Source organism: Lynx rufus, unplaced genomic scaffold, assembly GCF_022079265.1.
Source record: "Lynx rufus isolate CCGP_SWC_20201006 ecotype Redwood Valley unplaced genomic scaffold, mLynRuf1.p SCAF_4, whole genome shotgun sequence".
NCBI lineage: Eukaryota > Metazoa > Chordata > Mammalia > Carnivora > Felidae > Lynx > Lynx rufus.
The window spans coordinates 106,316,169-106,339,986 of NW_025814856.1; the positions used below are offsets into that span (position 1 = coordinate 106,316,169).

Sequence of the window (23,818 nt, forward strand, 5' to 3'; positions counted from 1 at the left end):
CTCAATCAATTTAATCACTTTGAAAGTTAAGAAAATCATCAGCATTTTAGAAGATGATTTAGAATAGCTCTTATATTTAATGTATTTTCAGAAAATAATATGGAACATGGCTAGATCTTAGGAACCTGGAATGTACTGAATCTTTGGAGAAGGGCTTTTGAACTGTATTTTAATGTTGGTGAATTTATTAATCATCATTTCCCCACTATTTTTAAAGCTATGAGGTAGTTGAGGTACTTGTAGATGACTAACAAAATCACACCTAAATATATTGCAACAAAGCCATCAGCAACTACAGAAGGTGAGTGATAATGAAAAAAGTCCATATTCCCAAAGTTTGGGATCTGGATCTAATTCTTTCAGAAATATGTGTCAGCATCAGCCACTAGGGGAGAGTTGGATTTCGTAGGAGGAGGAATTCCTGTGGTGAGTTACTAATTGTGCTGTTGGGCATGTTCTGTTTCCTTGTTATCTTGTTTGGTCAGTTTTGTCCCACTCGCCTTGCTATTTATAACCTATCACCCCCTTTCTCATTGTTCCCTCCTGCTACTTGAAACGTCAGTCTTCACTTCCTCATTTACCAGTCAGTCTGCAACCCACGCTTCCTGACTTTCACTCCCACCATTTCTTTGAATCTGTTCATCTTATGATCAGCAATGCCTTCTGCTAAATCCAGTGGACACTTTGCACAGTACCCACTCCGTTCCTGGGCCGCAGTTGACACTGTTGTCACCTCCTTTTCTTCAGCATCACCCCTCCCCTGGCTCCCTGCTGCTGTTCCCTTTCAAGCCATTCTTTCTCATTCTTCTTTGCCTGGTCTGCCCACCCCCATGAGTCTTTGTTTTTTTTTTTTTTTAATTTAATTTTTAATTTTTTAAAATTTATATCCAAATTAGTTAGCATATAGTGAAATAATGATTTCAGGAGTAGATTCCTTAATTCCCCTTACCCATTTAGCCCATCCCCCCCCCACAATCCCTCCAGCAACCCTGTTTGTTCTCCATATTTATGAGTCTCTTCTGTTTTGTCCCCACCCTGTTTTAATATTATTTTTATCTTCCCTTATGTTCATCTGTTTTGTCTCTTAAAGTCCTCATATGAGTGAAGTCATATGATTTTTGTCTTTCTCTGAGTAATTGCACTTAGCATAATACCCTCCAGTTCCATCCACGTAGTTGCAAATGGCAAGATTTCATTCTTTTTGATTGCCGAGTAATACTCCATTATATATATACATATATATATATATATATATATATATATATATATATATATATACACCACATCTTCTTTATCCATTCATCCCTCCATGGACATTTGGGCTCTTTCCATACTTTGGCTATTGTTGATAGTGCTGCTATAAACATGGCGGTGCATGTATCCCTTCGAAACAGCACACCTGTATCCTGTGGATAAATGCCTAGTAGTGCAATTGCTGGGTTGTTGGGTAGTTCTATTTTTAGTTTTTTGAGGAACCTCCATACTGTTTTCCAGAGTGGCTGCACCAGCTTGCATTGCCACCAACGCAAAAGAGATCCTCTCTCTCCTCATGCTCGCCAACATCTGTTGTTGCCTGAGTTGTTCATGTTAGCCATTCTGACAGGTGTAAGGTGGTATTGTGGTTTGATTTGTATTTCCCTGATGATGAGTGATGTGGAGCATTTTTTCATGTGTCAGTTGGCCATCTGGATGTCTTCCTTGGAGAAGTGTCTATTCATGTCTTTTGCCCATTTCTTCACTGGATTATTTGTTTTTTGGGTGTGGAGTTTGATAAGTTCTGTATAGATTTTGGATACTAACCCTTTATCTGATATGTCGTTTGCAAATATCTTCTCCCATTCTGTCAGTTGCCTTTTAGTTTTGCTGATTGTTTCCTTCGCTGTGCAGAAGCTTTTTATTTTGATGAGGTCCCAGTAGTTCATTTTTGCTTTTGTTTCCCTTGCCTCCAGAGATGTGTTGAGTAAGAAGTTGCTGCGGGCAAGATCAAAGAGGTTTTTGCCTGCCTTCTCTTCGAGAATTTTGATGGCTTCCTGTCTTACATTGAGGTCTTTCATCCATTTTGAGTTTATTTTTGTGTATGTGTAAGAAAGTGGTCCAGGTTCATTCTTCTGCATGTCTCTGTCCAGTTTTCCCAGCACCACTTCTGAAGAGACTGTCTGTATTCCACTGGATATTCTTTCCTGCTTTGTCAAAGATTAGTTGGCCATACATTTGTGGGTCCATTTCTGGGTTCTCTATTCTGTTCCATTGATCTGAGTGTCTGTTCTTGTGCCAGTACCATACTGTCTTGATGATTACAGCTTTGTAGTATAGCTTAAAGTCTGGGATTGTGATGCCTTCTGCTTTGGATTTCTTTTTCAAGATTGCTTTGGCTATTCGGGGTCTTTTCTGGTTCCATACAAATTTTAGGATTGTTTGTTCTAGCTCTGTGAAGAATGCTGGTGTTACTTTGATGGGGATTGCATTGAATATGTAGATTGCTTTGGGTAGTATTGGCATTTTAACAATATTTGTTCTTCCTATCCAGGAGCATGGAATCTTTTTCTATTTTTTTTTTTTTTTTGTGTGTGTGTCTTCTTCAATTTCTTTCATAAGCTTTCTATAATTTTCAGTGTATAGATTTTTCACCTCTTTGGTTAGATTTATTCCTAGGTATTTTATGGTTTTTTGTGCAACTGTATATGGGATCAATTCCTTGATTTCTCTGTCACTCCATTGTTGGTGTATAGGAATGCAACCAATTTCTGTGCATTGATTTTATATCCTGCAACTTTACTGAATTAACGAATCAGTTCTAGCAGTTTTTTGGTGGAATCTTTTGGGTTTTCCATATAGAGTATCATGTCATCTGCGAAGAGTGAACGTTTGACCTCCTCCTGGCCGATTTGGATGCCTTTTATTTCTTTGTGTTGTCTGATTGCAAAGGCTAAGACTTCCAATACTATGTTGAGTAACAGTGGTGTGAGTGGACATCCCTGTCTTGTTCCTGACCTTAAAGGATTCCACTTTTATCATTGTCTCTTTACTCATTCTTACTGAGCAAACACATCCTCACCCAAAGCTTCTACTACTCACCCACTGGTAAATCTGCCTGAGCTCTGTGTCAGTATTTCACACTACCTCCCAGATATTTCTTGTGTATATCACAAGAACCTCACTGGACAAGTCTAAAAATGGAAACTACAACCTCACCCTCTGATTCCAAAATGATTTTGTATTTTCTTGTTCTTATGAGTTGAATGAAGCTACCAGTCATTTAGACCTCCAACCCCAAATCCAGAAGTCATCCAGATGACTTCTCCCAGGGGCTGCACATTCAGTCACTAGGTCTACTCTCTTCTACTTCCTGAGTGTCTCCGGAATCCTTCCCGTGTTCTTCATCACCATGGTACTATCTCATTGTGCTGGGCATGAGACTTCCCCTCAAGTCACCATGTTTTTGCTTTTACACACATTATTTCCTTTGCCTAGAATCCACTTTTCCTCTGCAACACTTTTCTTTGGTAAGCATCCCATTATCATCTCATCCTTAATATTCAACTGTGATATTGCTTCTTTATAATGTACTCCTTGACCTCTTCCTCCCTTCTTCCCCTGTCCCACATCACACTCCTGTAAAATTAGGCAATCCTTTATCTCATATTTCCTGTTACCATGCACACTTACTTTGAGAGTTTTCCATATTGCTTCTCCACTCACTTATTAGCCTCACTCACTCACTTTGTCGATAAGGCCCAGAAAGTACAGTCACTCAAGAAATGTTTCAACAAATGTACATCTGTCCAACATAAAGCGTATAGTCTCATGCAGTCATGTATATAGAGATGTAATTCTCTTTTTTTATCTATAGTTCAGCTTGACTTTATAGTTAAGCTTCTATTGCTACAGAAGGGTTAAAAATAAAATAATCTTGCCCTATTAAGGTGAGCTTTGTTTATCATTAAAGCAAATCATACTTATCTCACCAATTCTCTTTTCCATCCATCAGGTACAGGGGATGTTTGTGTAATATTATGGACTGGGGATGGGGGACGAGATGGACATCGGAAGTGAATCTGGTTTGCAGGCTTTAGCTCTCACTCCTCTCTATCATTCATTGAGTCTTGGCCCTTTCATTCATTCTTGAGCTTGGGTTTTAAGCTTTGGCCTTTGGTCTCTGTCCCAAGATTTTTGCTGGAAAAATATCTATGGCCTTATTTGATCTGATATGTCCACATATCCACCGCAAGACCCTTTCTGGTTTTGTCAGTCATTCCAGAAGCCCCTCAGGAATTCTGCCTTATTTTTCCCATACATATTTTTCCCTTATTTTTGCCACATGCAGTTGTGGGGACACTGTACCCACATTGTACCAGTAGACATTGGTCTGATTGCCTGGACACTGCCCACAGGTGTTTCTACTCTAATGCTCAGGGTCATGGATGAATATATGACAAATATGTTGGAGGGGAATGTACTGAGCTCTTCTCAAAGATTCATTGCATCTGATTCTAGTTCTCCTGTAATCTACTTTTCTCTCCCTGGACCTGACAAGTCAGCCTTACACCATTTCACAGCGCTGCCTGCTCCCTGGTTCCTGCAGTACACTCTGGCCCCTAAGGCCAAGACTCTGGTTCTTGCTTTGCAAAACCAAATTTCTATTGGTTGCTTCCTCACTCCTTCCCTCAGAGAACTTTAACAAAATCAAAGCTCTTTTAAATGAAACCTATGTTGGCTTTCAGACTTTGTGTCTGCTATCACTTAAAAATGTTTACCTTAGAACAAAAAAATGGACAAAATCTTTGTTCTGAATAAATTTGTCATTACCCAAAAATAATGTATTCCATTAGACTGATAAGGGGAAAGCCTTGAGGCAGCAAGAGAAGATAATGGGAAAGATAAACCTATTGTTAAATTTCTAAAATTTACCCTGCAACAAAAGTAGGGATGAATGATAGTTATTGTGCACTTAGTGTGCACTGGGTACCCGAGTGTAACGATGGAAACCAACTAACCTTTGGCCTCCAGATGCTCTCAAATGGTGAGAGGCACAGACACATACAAGGCTTGGGGTATGACAAGGTAGAAGGTGAGAAGTGCTAGAATGCAGACACAGACACATTACAAGGGCCCTAGGAAAGACAACTCCCAAGGTAAAATGATTTATGTTTTAATTCTCAGTTTCACGTTAGAATCACTAGGAAGAGATTTGAATAATTTTTTTTAATGTTTATTTATTTTTGAAAGAGAGAGAGACTGTGAGCAGGTGAGGGGCAGAGAGAGGGGGGGACACAGAATCCTTAGCAGGCTCCAGGCTCTGAGCTCTGAGCCCAGAGCTGGATGGCCAGATTTGAACTCACTAGCCATGATGTCATGACCTGAGCCAAAGTCGGACCCTTAACTGACTGAGCCACCCAGTTGCCCCATCACTAGGAAAAGTTTTTTAAAATACTGATGCCTATATGAATTGACCCCTAAAGATTCTGATTTTAGTGGTTTGGGATGGGACTTTGGTGTAAGTAGTTTTTGGGCCTCAACCTGGGTCATTTTATTGTACAGTTAACATTGAAAACCATTTCAATATGGCAAATATCTAAAGGTGCTGGAAAATTCAGGGTTATGTGTCTGAAAAACCAGTAAACAGAATTAAAAATAGTTAAGTCACCAACTTACATGGCTGGCAGAAATTATTTTGATGAAAAGTGACGATAAAACTTGTTTGATTTTCCAAGTAGTCTGAAGAGTATAAAGAACATAATTTCACCACCTCCCACTATCGTTGTGAAAGGGATGATCCCAAAGCTGTCACCTCGTGACATCACTACCAGCAGCCAGTCTAGAAGGGCGCAAGTCATGTCCCCGTCTCCCGGTCTTACAGGATACATCCAAAGGGCATTGTAGACCAATCCTGTAGGCTTTAAACTTTTAGCTATTGCTCGATTCTTCTCTTCTCCATCACCATTGCTGTGCCCTAGTTCATATTGCAATCCCTTCCTTTCTTGTCACCAAGCCTTTAGTGGCCATACACACACAATCCATTCATCTTCCATTCTTCAATCAGAGGTGTTTTTAAAAATACACATATGGGTCAGTGAATGATATTGGCCTTGTTTGGGTTTGAACAACAAAATAGGATGTAAATAAATACTTGTTCGTCTAAAAGCTAAAAAAAAAAATAAAGTCATGGTTTAAAGTTTTGAAATAGAAACAGGAGGTATCTCACAAGTCATTACCATGTTTAAGTTATGCTTAGAGAGCCTCCAGCAGAAAGGGATATCTGAATAAACTTTTATATTTAGTTAACTAGATCTAAGGGAAAACTACACACAGTAAAAATAAAGCCAGTAGAGGCAAGGGAAAGGAAGAGGTCTGGCCCCTCTTTTCCTTTTATAAAATTATAGATGTATTTAGAATAAAAAACTTAGTAAAAGACAAAAGAATAATGAGTCTGTGATGAATTCCTTGCATGTTATGAGTCAACATCACATGGGCAGTTGTGGGTGCTCCTTAAACTCAGCTTCTGAAATCTTGTTTCCCTTCAAAGACATCACTGAGCATTGTTTTATTTCTGCTCTTACTTCCTGTCCTCAAATGAGGTTTGACTGCACTTTTATGTTTTGTTAACTCTGACCACGTAGTTTAAAGGAAATTTTGGAAACGTCTACTTTGTCCTTGGTGTGGTTGTTTCCATAAATTTCACTCAGTTCCTTTTATTTCTTATTATTGGTGGTCCAAATGAATTGCCTGTAACAGATTTATATTTACTGTCTTATGTACTTTTCCAGTTATCCAGAGTAATTTTGTTTTCCTTTAATAGTTTGTATATTAAGAGTTAATTGTAATTTCACAAACTTCAACTGTAGGGTGTCCAGAAGCAATATGTACATCAGCAAATATTTGCCAGAATTTAAGCGCATTTCATTCTGAAGCAAATGGATGCTTCCATATTGACAAAGGGTTTTATGTCCCTTCTCCCAAAGAAGTATAACATTTAGTGTTGAGTTGTCAAATTCCTTAGGATCCTAGAGGGTAAATAGTTACCCCTGAAACCATGTTTGCTTTGTAATTTTCAATGTTGAGTCTACTTAAATCAGATTTACAACAGGCTTTTTAAATAAATCCCATTAAAGTATTGTAAATAAAACAATTTAAATTACAGTGAAAACTTTTTGTTGTAGTAATACATATCAATCTATTACATCAGTTCAGGGATTTTTTTAGCTCTGTGTAGCATTTTTGGTTTTTTTTTTTTTTTTTTTTTTTTTTTAGCTCACTCCTTCCAAAAAATAGGGTGAGTTAAATTACAAGCACAAGGCCAATTGAGTACAGAGTTTCCTTGTGCACAGAGTGGTGAAGTGGTCTTAACCAGCTACCTCTGAATAAAGTAAGTGTTGTCAGTACAACTTATTAATAGTACTGCACACATTTATTTCAGTACAGTAGAGCTTTGTTAAAATGTGATGTCCTAAACACATCATCCACCCGTGATAGAATTTAAATTGCTCAAATTTAATGGATTGCTAAGATTCCGTTTAAAATTTAAATAGATTTTTCTGTTTAAAATGTAAAGCATGTTTTAATGCATTGCTGCCATGATCAAATGAAATTTATTTTGCAGAAAAACTTAAGCAACTTTGAAAGAAAAGGGTTTTTTAATAATATAACTCTTTAAACAGTTCTGGCTTTTGGCAGTTTATAAGTGCAGTGTATATTTCATTGTATTTCGTGTCTGAATTAACCATGGAAAATTAAGTCTAGTAAATAAGATGATCTGTTGCTTTTATAGAAATAGCAGCACAAAATAAATGACAAAAGAGTAAGCATAACACAAAGCATTCATTTTCATGTCCAATTAGAAATTTTGTCACGCTTTCTTTAGTGATTTGGTCATCTTGAGTTAAAAGGAAAATTCTACTCTTAAAAGTTTTGTTATTTTTATGAGCATTTCCTACATAAGATTTCACTATTTAAAAATTTTTTTACTGAAGTATAGTTGCCATACAATGTTGTATTAGTTTCAGGTGTACAACATAGGGATTTGACAGTTCCATACATTACACAGCATTCACCACGATAAGTGTGGTCACCATCTGTCACCATATAATGTTATTACAGTGTTGTTGATTATATTTCTTATGCTGTATTTTCATCCCTGTGACTCATTTATCTTATAACTAGAAGTTTGTATCTCTTAATCCCAGTAATTTATTTCATCCACCCTTCTCCCCTCTGGCAACCACTAGTTTGTTCTCTGTATTTATGATTCTGTTTCTGGTTTTTGTCTGTTTTATTTTTTAGATTCCACATTTAAGTGAAATCTTGATATTTGTCTTTCTCTGTATGACTTATTTTACTTACCATATTACCCTTTAGGTCTATCCATGTTGTCACAAATGATATAATCCTATTCTTTCTTATGCCTGAGTAATATCAGGTGTGTGTATGTGTGTGTCTTCTTTATCCATTCATTTATCAGGTGGATGTATAGGTTGCTTACACAGCTTGGCTATTATAAATAATGCTGTAGTGAACATCGAGTGCATATACTTTTTCAAGTTAGTGTTTTCATTTTCTTTATTCCAAGAGCAGAATTAGTGGATCATAGGGTAGTTCTATTTTTAATTTTTGAGAACATCCATACTGTTTTCCACAGTGGTTGCACCAATTTACGTACCCATCCACAGTGCATAAGAGTTCCCTTTTTGCCACATCCTCACCAACACTTGTGATCTCTTGTCTTTTTGATTCTAGCCATTCTGACAGGGATAAGATGATATCTCATTGTGGTTTTGGTCTGGACTTCTCTGATGATGAGTGATGTTGAGCATGTTTTCCTGTGTCTGTTGGCCATCTGTCTGTATGTCTTCTTTGAAAACATGTCTATTCGGGTGCTCTGCCCATTTTTTTTAATTTTGGTATGTTTTTTTTTTTTTTTTGGTGTTGAGTTGTATGAGTTCTTTATATATTTTTGATATTAACTCCTTATTGGATATATCATTTGCAAATATTTTCTCCTATTCAGTAGTTTGCCTTTTCATTATGTTGATAGTTTCCTTCACTGCACAGATGCTTTTTACTTTGATGTAGTCTCAATTGTTCATTTTCATTTTTATTTCTCTTGCCTGAGGAGACACATCCAGAAAAATGTTGCTAGGGCTAATGTCCAGGAGATTACTGCCTATAATTTCCTTTAGGAATTTATGGTTTCAGGTCTTACATTTAGGTATTTAATCTATTTTGGGTTTTTTTTGTGTGTGGTGAAAGAAAGTGTTCTAGTGTCACTCATTTTCATGTAGCCGTCCAGTTTTCCCAACACCTTATATTGAAAAGACTGTTTTTTCCTCATTACAAATGCTTGCATCCTTTGTCATAGATTAAGTGATTAGATAGGAATGGGTGTATTTCTGGGTTCTCTATTCTAAGTGTCTGCTTTTGCACTTGTACCATATTGTTTTGATCACTGTAGCTTTGTAGTATATCTTGAAATCATGGATTGTGATATCTCCAGCTTTTTTCTTTTTGCTATTTTCAAAGTGGAAACTGAGGCCTATCAGTAATGGTGAGGAATATTTTCTATAACTAAATTTATCTGTGAACTGATACTACACATAGAAACTCTCAGCCCAAGGTAATATCATAGAAAATATATTGGGTTTCATGGAACGTGGTAAAATTCTACATTAAATAATAATTATATTAAATTATTATCTACAATTCTTTTCGAAACACATTTTGCCAAGCTTCCATAATGCTTTACAGAAGCTAATGAAATTTAGCATGATTTATATCATCTCTTTGAAGTAAGGTAGGGAGAAAATAAACACCTGTTGGACAAGTATATAAATACAAGTCAGTAGTGAAAGTTGCTAATAAGTCTGAGAAATCTAGAGATCTGATCTTCTGATCTATGCCCTATATTTCCCTGTAATGTAAATATTAGAAGTTTGTTTTCTCAAACATACTGAGAAAAGAATCATTTACAAAGTCTCATGGAATAGCATAGGAAAGAAATCTGAGCCAAGAGGCTAGATGTACTTTGCAGAGAAGCCTGCTTGGCTGCATTGAGTAATTAGATGTTACAGATTCTTTGTAAAAGCCTGCCAGGTGCAATGTGCTAGGGCACCAGCAGGGCTGAGGGGTTCTCAGCACTTGTTGAATGCTAGAACCATCTAAGGTGTGTTCAAAAAACAGGGCTGCCCAGAACACACCTGAGAGTCCCTAAGGTATCGCTCAAGTATCTGTATTTTTCAAAATCACCTTTCCTACCCCATCACCTGATTTTAATGCTCAGTGATAGGCACTGACTAACTGTTGACGACCATTTGTTTATACTCTGTTAACTGCTGACCTGGGCATAGTATTCAGATTGACTCCAAATGTGATTCTCTATATTCAGATACCTAGATGTAGAAAAGAAAATAGACAGGAAACAATAGCAGTGTACCATTCTTTTAAAAACAGAAAAGAAATGCCCCTTGACCACGTAGACTAGTTCAGATTCTAGAGTGAAAGGAGTTGCAAGACATAGTCTTTTTTATTTTACTTCTTATAAAGGCTTGAATTCCTAAAACGTGTATTTTATTCTTGAAGAGGAATATGGAATAGGTGCATCAGGAACATGGCTGGGTGAGGGATCAGAGAGACTGTCCCAGGCCTTTGCGATTCAAAGTTGGCCCCTAGGGCCCAGAAGACAGCTTGCCTATTTTAGCCAATCAGTAAACTAATTTTAAATAAAGAAAAGACTCTGAGCTGGAAATGTCTTATCATCAGAGAAAAGAGCCAATCTCTCTGAATGCTTGGGCATTCTTTGATGTTGTTGTTAATTGATGTGCTCTTTTGAAAATTGTAAACCCAAGGTCATATAGATGGTAAGTTGCCACCGGGATCTGTCTCCTTCACACTAACCACTGTGGTAACCAGCTCTCTAAGACTAACTAGAAGAACCCTGTGTGGAACCCTTTTGAAAACCTAGTGTAGTGCAAATATATTAGCATTCGTTGTTTACATATCAATCCCTCCTTGCTAGCTTTCTCATTCTTCTCTCTATCCTCAGCCTCTAGCTCATAATAGGCACCTAATAAATGTGAGTGACTTTAAAAAAGAAAACAAAACAAAACAAAAACCTTTTAACTTAGATACAGTGAAAGTTGAAGGCTTTCTTTCTGTGTATACATGCCTCTATCCATCTGGTAAAACTGTGTATCTTTAAAAGTATTTTTCTGGGGCGCCTGGGTGGCTCAGTCGGTTGAGTGTCCGACTTTGGCTCAGGTCATGATCTCGCGGTTCGTGAGTTCGAGCCCCGCGTCAGGCTCTGTGCTGACAGCTCATCCTGGAGCCTGCTTCCGATTCTGTGTCTCCCTCTCTCTCTGCCCCTTCCCTACTCGCACCCTGTCTCTCTCTGTCTCAAAAATAAATAAACATTAAAAAAATTAAAAAAAAATAAAAATAAATAGAAGTATTTTTCTGCAAACCCAGAAACAGAGCTTATGATTTTGTTTCCACTTAAATATAATTATATTATTCTGTGTCTTTATTTTATTTTGGATGGTATAACTTGAATAATTGTCTATGTCAGTACTTAAACATTTTCCTCAGTTTTAAGCCATTGAGGAATAGTCTGCAATATCCATAGAACAACATTTATACAGCCATCACCCTATTGATGGGCATTTGTGGCTTTTTTGTTTTGTTTTGCTGTAAACCATGTCCGAATATTTCTGTAATATAACTAGAAATGGAATTTCCTGATTCTAAAAACACGTATAATTTTTTGATACAATGTCAAACTTCCCTCATAAAATGATTGTGTCAGTTTATACAACCCAAATAGAGAGTGATAATGCCCATTCCCACACCCCCACCAAACTTAGGTACCATTATATTTTTCTTTCTTTCATTAAACCACATTTAATGGAGAAAATTTTATTTGGCTATTTTACATTTGTATCTATACCTTCTAAACACTGTACCTGAGTCAAAATCATACAATGTTTTAATCTAAATGGCAGCTAATATAATCTACTTACTGTATAATACATCAAAACTGTCATTCTATTTTTATTTTTATAAATTTCTGTGTTAAAATATAACTTTGATAGGGCGCCTGGGTGGCGCAGTCGGTTAAGCGTCCGACTTCAGCCAGGTCACGATCTCGCGGTCCGTGAGTTCGAGCCCCGCGTCGGGCTCTGGGCTGATGGCTCAGAGCCTGGAGCCTGTTTCCCATTCTGTGTCTCCCTCTCTCTCTGGCCCTCCCCCGTTCATGCTCTGTCTCTCTCTCTGTCCCAAAAATAAATAAACGTTGAAAAAAAAAATAAAATAAAATATAACTTTGATATTAAGTATCTGTTTTTTCTATGGATCATAATTATATATAACTGTTATCTTATTACTGAGCATTTAATGTCTTCCCAATGCCTTACTAGTTATATGGCAATGAAAACCCTTGTACACATGGTTTTTCCTAATCTTTATGAATAATTTATTAAAATGAATTCCAGGTAGTGTTATGACTGGGTCAAAGGTTTTAATTATTCTTATGGCTCTTGGTAAGATTCATTAGGTTGCTTTAGAAAAGTGTTAGATCAATTTTTATAAATCAAGAACACATTACTACAACAGACTCTCGACTACCTTTCTGAAATATGGTAAATTTTTATTTTAAATTTGAGTAGTATATACAACTCTTCTTTCATAAATTGTAATTAGTGGATATATAAAAATGGTGAGTAAATATTTATGTTTCCCATGTTTAAAAAGTGGTTATGTTATGATGCTAACTCAAAGCAACAGGATACAGAATGAAGTATAAAATCATGTATATACTTCAACAGTAGATAACTTTAATTTCATTTTTTATATCTTTTTATTTTTTCCTAATTAATCACAGTGAGTATTACAACAGGGCTGAATGTCCTCCACGTATTTCTGTGGTCAAAGGATCTGTCTCTTTCTTTTAGGAAATTTACCAGTGGTGTGGTTCCTCATGTAACAAATACGAGCGTCTGAAGGCAAGCCAAGTTGCCATTGGCATTCGGGACAATGAAAGGAAAGGAAGATCACAACTAATTGTGGTGGAAGACGGAAGTGAACCATCAGTACTCACAAAGGTGTTGTGACTTGTTTTTTAAAGGTTTACCACTCTAAGTCGTGTGTGTGTGTGTGTGTGTGTGTGTGTGTGTGTGTTAATTTAAGCTAATTCTCTAAAACTAAGTCTAGGCCAAGATTAGGTAAGAGGAAACATCAAGGTTGTCTAAGTGATGGTATAGAGAAAATAGAAAGTCATGAACTGTTTTCTTTCACCCTTGGTATGACCACCAGAGGAGGCTCTGACTTCATCGTCTGTCACACAGGACAAACAGGGAACAGTTCTGAGATTGGCTATAGTAATATATTTTGGAAGTAAAATATATATATTTTTAATGCAGGGATATTTTTCAATTTTAAAGTTAATTATTATACTAAAAGAATGAAATAAAATCTTATTCCAAAAGATTAAATATACCAATATTTTAAATACTTCAATCATTTTAAACGACGAATTATAGGCAAGACACTTATGATTATAGTATAGTGGTTAAATTAATTTGAAAATTATCTCCATGGCTCTTTATACCTACGTTATTTACTTAACGATTTTAGCAGTCTTAGACGTTTAGTTGTGAACAATGTTACTCCTTAAAGAAAACTGCAGTGAGTGCCAAAGTGTATATATTTTATATTTCCCTTACAATTATGGGTCAAGGGTATAATCATATTCATGTTTCTTGATATATATTGCTACATTGATTCCCATTTGTTCAATAAACAATATTTATTGAACCCCTGTGGTATGTCAAGCACTAAAATGTTTGTACCAATGTTTGTTCCCTCTTGACTTTACAGAACCCCATCAACATTTACTGTTATGATAATATTGTCTTGAATCCTCCTGCATATAAAGGTGATATCTCTTTGAGTTCTCATTTTTCTCATTTCCTGGGATATTACACATTTTCCTCAATGATTTTAGCTATTTGCACTTAAATTTTTCTTTTTTTTTAAAATTTTTTTTTTTCAACGTTTATTTATTTTTGGGACAGAGAGAGACAGAGCATGAACGGGGGAGGGGCAGAGAGAGAGGGAGACACAGAATCGGAAACAGGCTCCAGGCTCTGAGCCATCAGCCCAGAGCCTGACGCGGGGCTCGAACTCCCGGACCGCGAGATCGTGACCTGGCTGAAGTCGGACGCTTAACCGACTGCGCCACCCAGGCGCCCCATGCACTTAAATTTTTCTAATGACTATCTTGTACACGTTTTTAACAATTTTGATTTACAGCGCTTTTATACATGAGAGTCACTTGATGTAGCAATAGCCTCCATAATCCGCTGATCAAAAATTAACTGTGAGATAATTTTATTATTGTAATGTCTTTTTTTTTTTAATGTTTATTTATCTTTGAGAGAGAGAGAGACAGACAGACAGAATGTGAGCAGGGAAGGGGCAGAGAGAGAGGGAGTGAAAGAATCTGAAGCAGGCTCCAGGCTCCGAGCTGTCGGCACAAAGGCTGATGTGGGGTTCGAACTCACCAACCACTAGATCGTGACCTGAGCCGAAGTTGGATGCTCAACCGACTGAGCCACCCAAGCACCCCTTTTATTGTAATATCTTTAAACTTTACTATTTTAATAACCACCAAACACAGATATTCATGTTAGTGATTTTTGAGAAGTGACTTTTATTCACTGGGAAAATGTTCATGGTTAAATGCTAAGAGAAAAGGCAGGATATAAAATTTTACATATAATAATTATATATAAGTTTATATGTAGGTATATAGCTATATATTCATATATACATATATATCTGGAAAGAAATATGCTGAAATATTGGCAATATTACTAATTTTGCCTTTGGCTCTTGGCTGCTTGTTATTTTTTTTCTGTTTTTGTCTTTCTATTTTCAAAGTTTATTGTAATAGTGTAATAGATGTGTGTTTTCATTTTATAATCAGGGAAAAAAGGATATCCAACAAAACAAAGTAAAATTAGAGGTTAACTGGCTTTTCAATAGTCATAATAACATGGCTAATAAATTAGACTTTGGAAGCTATTCAAAACAACTTCTTGAACTTTTAATATTCTTTAAAGGCCTCTGTTGTAAAATGTAATCACCACTTAAGGCTTCCAAGTTTCATATTTGGAAGCAAAAATTTATAAGTAGGATGTACTTCTACTTGATTGTAACCTCTTGTTTCAGTAAGTATGCTTTGGTAGGTGTGGACCCAGGTCCAAGATTTGCCCCAGTGGAGTAGTGGAGGAGGGGCTGTGTTAACTATCTGATCAGCTTTTCTACTGTCATCTTGGGTCCCAAGCCAAGTCCCTTAGCTTCTGTTGTCTCTGGTTCCTCATTTGTGAAGTAAAGGGTTGGACAGGGTGGCTTCTGGTCCCTTTAGGGTCCAGTGTCTGTCATTCCACCTTGTCTCTTAGGCAGTTTCTGTGTTTAATTACCAAATCATTTCTACTCTCTTCCAGGAAGTGAAACCACTGAGGTTGAGGGCCTGAATTATGCATATATACATTTGATACACTTGCTTATTGGATTTCTTTCAGAGTTTTGAGAGGAAAAAAAGTGTAACCATTACACTGTTAAATTTGTAAAGGAAGTGCAAACCTGAAGAAAAAAAATTGTAAAAATATAACTTTGATTTTAAAATATTAATGATAGAGATAAAGGACATAATGCTTAATATAAAATGTGATGTCTTTTTTAAAGGAGATTTTCATTTTTTGGTTTTTAAAATATTCTAGAAAACATCTACTTTGCTTTCTATTCAGTTCATTCAGTATATACTGCATTATATTTCATAGGTCTCAGTTACCCAATGAATTTTCATTTTAAAAGAATTTGTTGGGCTTTTTGTTTTCACAAATGTTTTGTAGCCTGATTACAAGGGTAAATAGTTGTTTGATGAATAAATCATGCACCTATAATAAACTAGTTTGACTTTCTAGGCTTTCTTAATATTGTACCCACAATGATAAAATTCAAAGAGCTCATTAACTAGGTTAGGAGAAAATTACCTTATTTCTACTAACCTTTTCATGAAAACCTTCTCCAAGTGTGAATATAGTTGACGAAACAGTAGCATAAGCAGCATCTGTGACTTTTCAGGTCATGTTATTGCAGATAACTTTAAAATATCATTGCTGTTGGTCACTTCTTGGTAATTATGATAGTTATTAGACCTGCTGTTCAATATTGTTATTTAATGAGTAAATGAAAACTCTTATATATTACTTTATCACATTTAGAAAATACATTTTGATAGTTGTATCCCAATATAATAGGTTTCCATTGTAGTACTTTGTATTCTATTTTATGTGATTAAAAAGTTTTTTTTCTTAGAAGAGGGTTATAGGATTCAGAAGTTATCCAAAGTGGTTTATAGCGCACGCGTGCACACGCACGTGCACACACACACACACACACACACACAAAAGGTTTCCTTGTTGAAGACAATGGAATGTCATTTCTTTTTCTGAGACTCTAATGCAACTATTGATATTGCTAGAAAAGGATTCTAAAAATCTAAAAATCTTTCAAAATGTCTTTTAAAATGGTCCTTTTAAGTGATTCATTTTTAATGATATTCTTTTCAAGTTATTTGTCTTCAGAAACTTTGAAAGTATATGATTAGTAATGACTTAAAATCAAAGACTTCTAAGCTATTTAAATGATTCTGTTATCATTACTCTATATTGGATGCTGAGTATTTGGAATATCAAAGTGCTAAACAGAATAAATAGTGAAAACACATCAAAGTGCTAAACACAATAAATAGTGAAAAAAACTTTGAGAGTTTTTTAAAGAATTCATCTTTATTTTTAGAGATTTCTGCTATCTGTTCATACCATACCATTCATATAATTTTAATATGATTTAATTCTATGATGATCATAAATTTACCCTTCAAACCAAAATACTTGGGGGAGTAATTAAGGGGGGCCCACATTAGACAGCACTAAGAGACAACATGTATTAACAAGACTGTCTGGGGAAATAGGGTATATGTTCAGCTTCTTTCTTGTATCTTTAGCACTTTTAAAAACTCATCTGCCTAAATATGAAAATTATTCTGTCCATGGAACTAAAGTAAAGCCTGTAGGTAAAGTCACATCTCACTCATATTTTTTCATCACTGTAAATGTATTTACCAGGAAAAACTGCCCATAAATTATGGAAAGCTTTTTTCTGGCTCTTTCTTCTTTTCCTATTTAAAAGCAACAATCAATGAATGTAAAGGAAAATTAAATATGCCACTAACCCTAAGGTTCGAAACTTTCTTCATTGGTCCTATTCATCCTCTAAACGTTAGGAGGGAAGCTAAAAGAGTGCCCTGAGGAAAAATTGCAAGGTTGATAATTTATCAGTTTTATAGACTCATTTTTTAAAAAGCACCATCTGCTAGATATCAAAAATAGAATGTCGAAGGGGCAAAATTTTTTGAAATAACAACAGAAATCAACTAATTTGCCTTAACCTCAAAAGACTTCTTTTCAATATAATTTAATGAGCTTATTAAGTCTATCCTCATTGTAAATGCTAGCTGAAGAATACTGGCAGTAACCATGCTATAAGGAAATTGTAAGCAAGTGCTATATTGCCGAACCGTTAGATTTCTTGCTTTTATAAAAATACTAAGGCTCCCTGGGAAGTCAGTGCAATCATTTTTCAGGTTCTGGACAAGAAAGAAAATTGGCATATCATGTTATGTGTCAGTTAATAAGTATTTATTGAGCCCTCTGTTCATTCCCAGTGAAGCTCAGAAATTACTTATTTTATTGTCTGAGAAGAAAAGCACACACTAGATCTAAGACAGAGTCAGAAAATGGGAGCAGATTGTGAGGGTCCACAAATACCAGAAAGCATACCACCACGATTGGAAGCCTTCTCATGATGAAATTCGTGTATTTTAGGCTATATGATAATAGCATATAGGCTAAATTAACCTCTGAAGGATCTCCCAATATAGGACTTGTGTTCATCTTATTCTAAGTCATAGTTGACAACTTGAAAATAAAATAGCGTTTTCAGTCATTCTCTTGGCAAGTTGGTTGGATATGTATGATGTGCTCCTCTGGGTATCTTGTGAGTAAAATCTAGAGTTAAATAGTGTAAGTATTTCTTAAATTACTCTTTAGAGATGTCTGTTTAAGCTAAGAATAAAAATTTAGTTCTATTTTTCCCAAGTATTTTGCCAAATAAAATTTATGTGTTATCATTTGCCAGGCTAAGTTCCTTGAGGGAAGACACTAAACTGCCTTTAGATCTGTGTTGCCTTTATAGCTCTAACTCCTTGATCATTCGTATTTGGATAATTAATACAATTAACTGTGAACTACATGGTACCAGAAACCCATTACATTTGTTTTTCTATTTTGTTTTTTTTTTTTTTAAATTTTTTTTTTTCAACGTTTATTTATTTTTGGGACAGAGAAAGACAGAGCATGAACGGGGGAGGGGCAGAGAGAGAGGGAGACACAGAATCGGAAACATGCTCCAGGCTCTGAGCCATCAGCCTGACGCGGGGCTCGAACTCCCGGACCGCGAGATCGTGACCTGGCTGAAGTCGGACGCTCAACCGACTGCGCCACCCAGGCGCCCCACGTTTTTCTATTTTCTAAAGGATAGTAGTATCTCTTAAAAAAACTCTTCTAGGGGAGCCTGGGTGGCGCAGTCGGTTAAGCGTCCGACTTCAGCCAGGTCACGATCTTGCAGTCTGTGAGTTCGAGCCCCGCGTCGGGCTCTGGGCTGATGGCTCGGAGCCTGGAGCCTGTTTCCGATTCTGTGTCTCCCTCTCTCTCTGCCCCTCGCCTGTTCATGCTCTGTCTCTCTCTGTCCCAAAAATAAATAAACGTTGAAAAAAAAAAAAAATTAAAAAAAAAAACAAAAAAACTCTTCTATGTTTTAGATAATAGTGTTGGTGAAGATATGAAAAAGATGTACTGTTGATTGTTTTAAAATCAACTGCATTTACAAAAGAGCAGTTGAAATTTAGATAAGTACAATTCATATATTCTACTAGTCTTCTATCTGCAGGTGGATAGTTAACAACTAACCTTTTGGAAAGTAATAGCTGAGTCTTGGGCTTGTTTATATTGACTACAATACCTTCCCATGTGTTAGTCAGCGTGTACTTCAGGTGAAAGCATGTAGCACATTAAAAATAAGTAACTGGAAGGGGCGCCTGGGTGGCTCAGTCGGTTTGGCCTCCGACTTCGGCTCAGGTCATGATCTCACAGTTTGTGAGTTCGAGCCCCGCGTTGGCTTCTGTGCTGACAGCTCAGAGCCTGGAGCCTGCTTCAGATTCTGTGTCTCCCTCTCTCTCTGCCCCTCCCCTGCTCATTTTCTGTCTTTGTCTGTCTCAAAAATAAATAAAACATTAATTTTTTTTTTTTTTTTTAAAGTAACTGGTATGTTGGGACACCTGGATGGCTCAGTTGGTTAAACTCTGACTTCAGCTCAGGTCGTGGTCTCATGGCTCATGGGTTCAATCCCCACCTTGGGCCCTGTGCTCTCAGCTCAGAGCCTGGAGTCTGCTTCAGATTCTCCATCTCTGCCTGCCCCTTCCCCGCTCTCGCTCTCACTCTGTCCTCTCTCTCTCAAAAATAAATAAACATTAAAAAAAATTAAAAAAAAAGAAACAAGTAGCTGGTATCTAAAACTTTTCATCCTATGATAAAAATGCATGTTTCCAGGAGCTGTAGTTGGATACTCTTATCTGTAGAGTGCTTCCTTCCAGGTCAGCTCACCTCCCCACTTAGTGTCCAGCTACCACAAAAACCCACTTCTCTCTCTCTCTAACACACAACACTGCTGTCCACTGACCTTGACTACTTTGCTTGGCTGTGGCCCACAGTGCTGGTGCTGCCTCTTCTCATCGCTAGATTAAAAGTGAATATACCCCATGAACTCCAAGGAACTATACAAGTGTAGAGCTTTATTTTTAAAATCACCTGATATATTTGTGTTATTCTTCCCCCAAAGTTAACATCAAAAGGAATTGCATATTATTAATGCTTCCTAAGTTCTTATATAATCTAGATTTACAGAGAGGTAAAACTTGGAGTGATTTTGAACAGCTAGTAACCTGGATATTGGAATAGTCATATATTTTATTTAGCATGCAAAGTAGAAGATTAAGAAAGAAAAAGTTGGAAATACTTGGAAATTTGGAAATTTATAATTCTGTCAAAGTTTCTCTGTGGAAATGTTTGTTTCATAACATAATGTTGGGCTTATTGAATTTCCATGGGATCACAATTCAATCTTTTAACTAAAATATTGTATGTTTAAATTAAGCATGATCATTTTGAAAATGTTGCTATATAGAGAGTGGGACAGACTATTTTCTGGGGATGACCTTTGGTTAGATAGATCAGTCCCCATTTATCTTTGTAGAATAGTATCAAATGATACCAAAAATAGAAATAGGGAGCTAGGGGTGCCTGGGTGGCTCAGTCGGTTGAGCATCTGACTCTTGATTTTGGCTCGGGTCAGGATCTCCTGGTTCATGAGATCGAGCCCCACATCAGGCTTTGTGCTGACAGTGTGGAGCCTGCTTGGAATTCTTTGTCTCCCTCTCCCCCCCCACCCCTTTCTCTCTCTTTCTCAAAATAAATAAATAAACATTAAAAAAAGAAAGAAAGAAATAGGGAGCTGTTTTGAAAATCCCCTCATGACCATTTTGGAACAAGGAGTATATAGTATTTTTTAAAGGTTCTAAAGATTTATAGAAAAGTAATATAAAAATAAAACTCACATTGCTTTTCAGCATCTGGGAACAAACATGGGTATTTTGAGCTCCTTAAAAGTAAGACTTAAGGTTGTTTTTTTGGGTTTGTAATAGCACCCCCCACCCATCCCTCAGTAAACTATTTTCTGTTGCCTTCTTACTGATTTCATTGTTAGTCACAACTGTGTACTTTGTAAGGGTGGAAATTTGAGCTGCCTGAGATAATAATTTGGTCCATGGACACAGTAAACACTTAGACAGTAGGAGACAAAAGTTTCGTCAGATCAACACTTTATGAGTGCTGTGCAAGTAGCTTTAGCTTCCTTATTTATCCCTCCATTATTTTCCAGGGTCTTCTTGTAAATTCTTGGGAAATTGAACATTGTCTTAAATGTTTTGTAATTTCCCGTTCTTGTAGCACATTGTCTGGCACATAGGTGTTCATCAGTATTCATTGCCTGAAATAATATTAAGAGAGCCGTGTGGAAAGAGGAGGCCCGTTTATGGCCTTAACCATTCAAAGATTTTTAACTTGCCAGGATCCAAAGTATTTGCCAACCTCTCTAGTTTAGTCCTGAGTAGAGAGAAAGCATCAGAGGTACCCTGAAATGGGAATCTTTCCTTTTCTTCTCTCTGTTGCATTATAATTAAATCATTTTTTCCATTTTGCTTTATAGCCATGATACTCAGTACATACTCAAATCCCAAAATGGGTGATGGGCGTTGAGGAGGGCACTTATTGGGATGACCACTGGGTGTTATATGTAAGCAATGAATCATGGGACTCTACCCCCAAAACCAAGAACACAGTGTATACATTGTATGTTAGCCAACTTGACAATAAATTTTGCTATAGAGAGTGGGAGAAACTATTTTCTGGGGATTCACATGAATATGAATATATATTCATATATAATAATATGTATTCATATATATTCATATATAATCATATGTATGTGAATTATAGTGACAAGTAGCACATGCTGCAGAGTTGTAATGCTTTCAAGGAACACTGCGGTTGCTATAGATTTTTTTTTTTTTTGCTATAGCTATTTTTATCTACCATTTATTGATAGTTCACTATGTGCCAGGCACTGTTCAAGGCACCATTCATTGTTGCTATTTATTTTAATGAGTCTTTTATTTGGATTTCTAATATTGAATTCAGGTACTCATTTAATTTAGGTACTCAATTATCCAGTGTGGGAAGTTGAAATATTCTGATCAAAGATAAGAAATACAGCGCACTGGACACCTGGGCAGCTGAGTCATTAAGAAATACAGCAATAATGTAGTTAACCATATGCTGCAATATAATAGTTCAAATAATCTTCCACTTTGTCACACTAAAGGTCAAATGAAGGCTTATGACCTTATTGATCAGGTGTCACTTTTGTATAATGAACCCAAATTAATACTATTTGGCAATCATTTTTGAGGGAGGTAACGTTTCATTTAGTTGGCAGCTGAAGTGGGGTCTAGTGTGTGATAGGACCTGTAAATAAGATAGTGTGATTCTAGGACAGATGGGCTATATAGAAGGATAGATCCTTTCCCCTACAAAGTCTATATCTGCATCAATAAACCAATATAAATATTGAACTATAATGGCAGGTTTCATTTTCTTTATTTATATCATTCCTCGTGTTTGTTATAATATTAGTGATAGTATATAATTTTATAAAACTAACAGTAAGACTATTTTCTATCAGCAGTTTTAGGTCAATTTCATCTTATTCCTTGTGCTAAGAATGAACCAAACTCAGATATCAAAGAACCAGATCTCTAAGATTCAGCGATTCATAATTCCTTGGCATTCATTTTATAAATTTGTTTTTCAATTATTTATTAATATTTATTAACAGTAATACTAATTTTTTAAATGTTTATTTTACTTTTTTAAATTTTTTTGAAGTTTATTTATTTATTTTGAGAGCAAAAGTAGGGAGGGGCATAAAAGAGAGGGAGAATGAATCTCAAGCAAGCTCTGCAGTGCCAGCACAAAGCCTCACGTGGGGCTCGAACTCACGAACCATGAGATCATTACTTGAGTTGAAATCAAGAGTCCTGTGCTTAACTGAGTGAGCACCCAGGCACCCCAATGTTTATTTTATTTATTTTTGAGAAAGAGAGAGAAAGAGAGAGAGAGCAAGCAGGGAGGGGCAGAGAGAGAGAGAGAGAGAGAGAATCTTAAGCAGGCTATGTACTGCCAGCACAGAGCTCGATATGGGGCTCAAACTCATGAACTGTGAGATCATGACCTGAGCTGAAATCAAGTCAGATGCTTAACCAACTGAGCCAACCAGGTGCCACAGTATTATTAATTTTATATCAGTTTCCTCTTATATCTTGTGCTAAGAATGGGCTAAGTCCAGACATTAAAAGTTGACTCTCCAAGATTCAGCAATTCATAATTCCCCAGTATTTATTTTGTAGTGAATATTTGTTTAATATCGTGAGGAAATGTATTCATGTATTGGAAAGAACTCCCTAAAATGGAGACCCATTTAAATTGTGTTTCTAAATCCTGTTATCGAAAGCCAAGGATCACACTGTGGTGGAACTGTGTTATATTGGCAGTCCTTGGGCAAATGAAAAACCAGTAATTGCTATTAGAAATGCTGTTGTGTTTGCAAGGGTATCCAGTACAATTCTACAGTTATATTATTGTGGATATATACATATACATATATATCCAATCATTATATATATACATATATATAATTTATATTTATTTATATATTATATATATTTTATATTTTATTTATTATTTATTATATATAATATATTTTTTAAAAATATACTTATTGTTTATTTTTAATTTTTATATATTATTTACATTATATATATTTATATATGAAAAAGGATTTTAAAGTGACTTTTTCAGGAAAGCATGGTTTGTTCACGTAAATATGGTATATTTTTAGTGGAAACCAAGAGGCAATCCTCAGTTCTGGGTATTTCATAACATTTTACTAATCAGGAAAGAGTTACCAACACACTGTTAAAAAATATTAAAATATATGAGTACCTTAATGCAAACAAACAAGAGCTATGCAAAAT

At 36.1% G+C, this 23,818-nt stretch overlaps 1 protein-coding gene across 1 annotated transcript in view; it reads left to right on the forward strand.

Moving 5' to 3' along the window:
• Positions 1-23,818, forward strand: part of SCIN (scinderin) — an 80,180-nt gene that overhangs the window by 14,008 nt on the left and 42,354 nt on the right. The window contains exon 4 of the mRNA XM_047095754.1: positions 12,936-13,085. Within this exon, the coding sequence (XP_046951710.1) occupies positions 12,936-13,085 (150 nt within the window). The remainder of the gene's footprint in view (positions 1-12,935; positions 13,086-23,818) is intronic.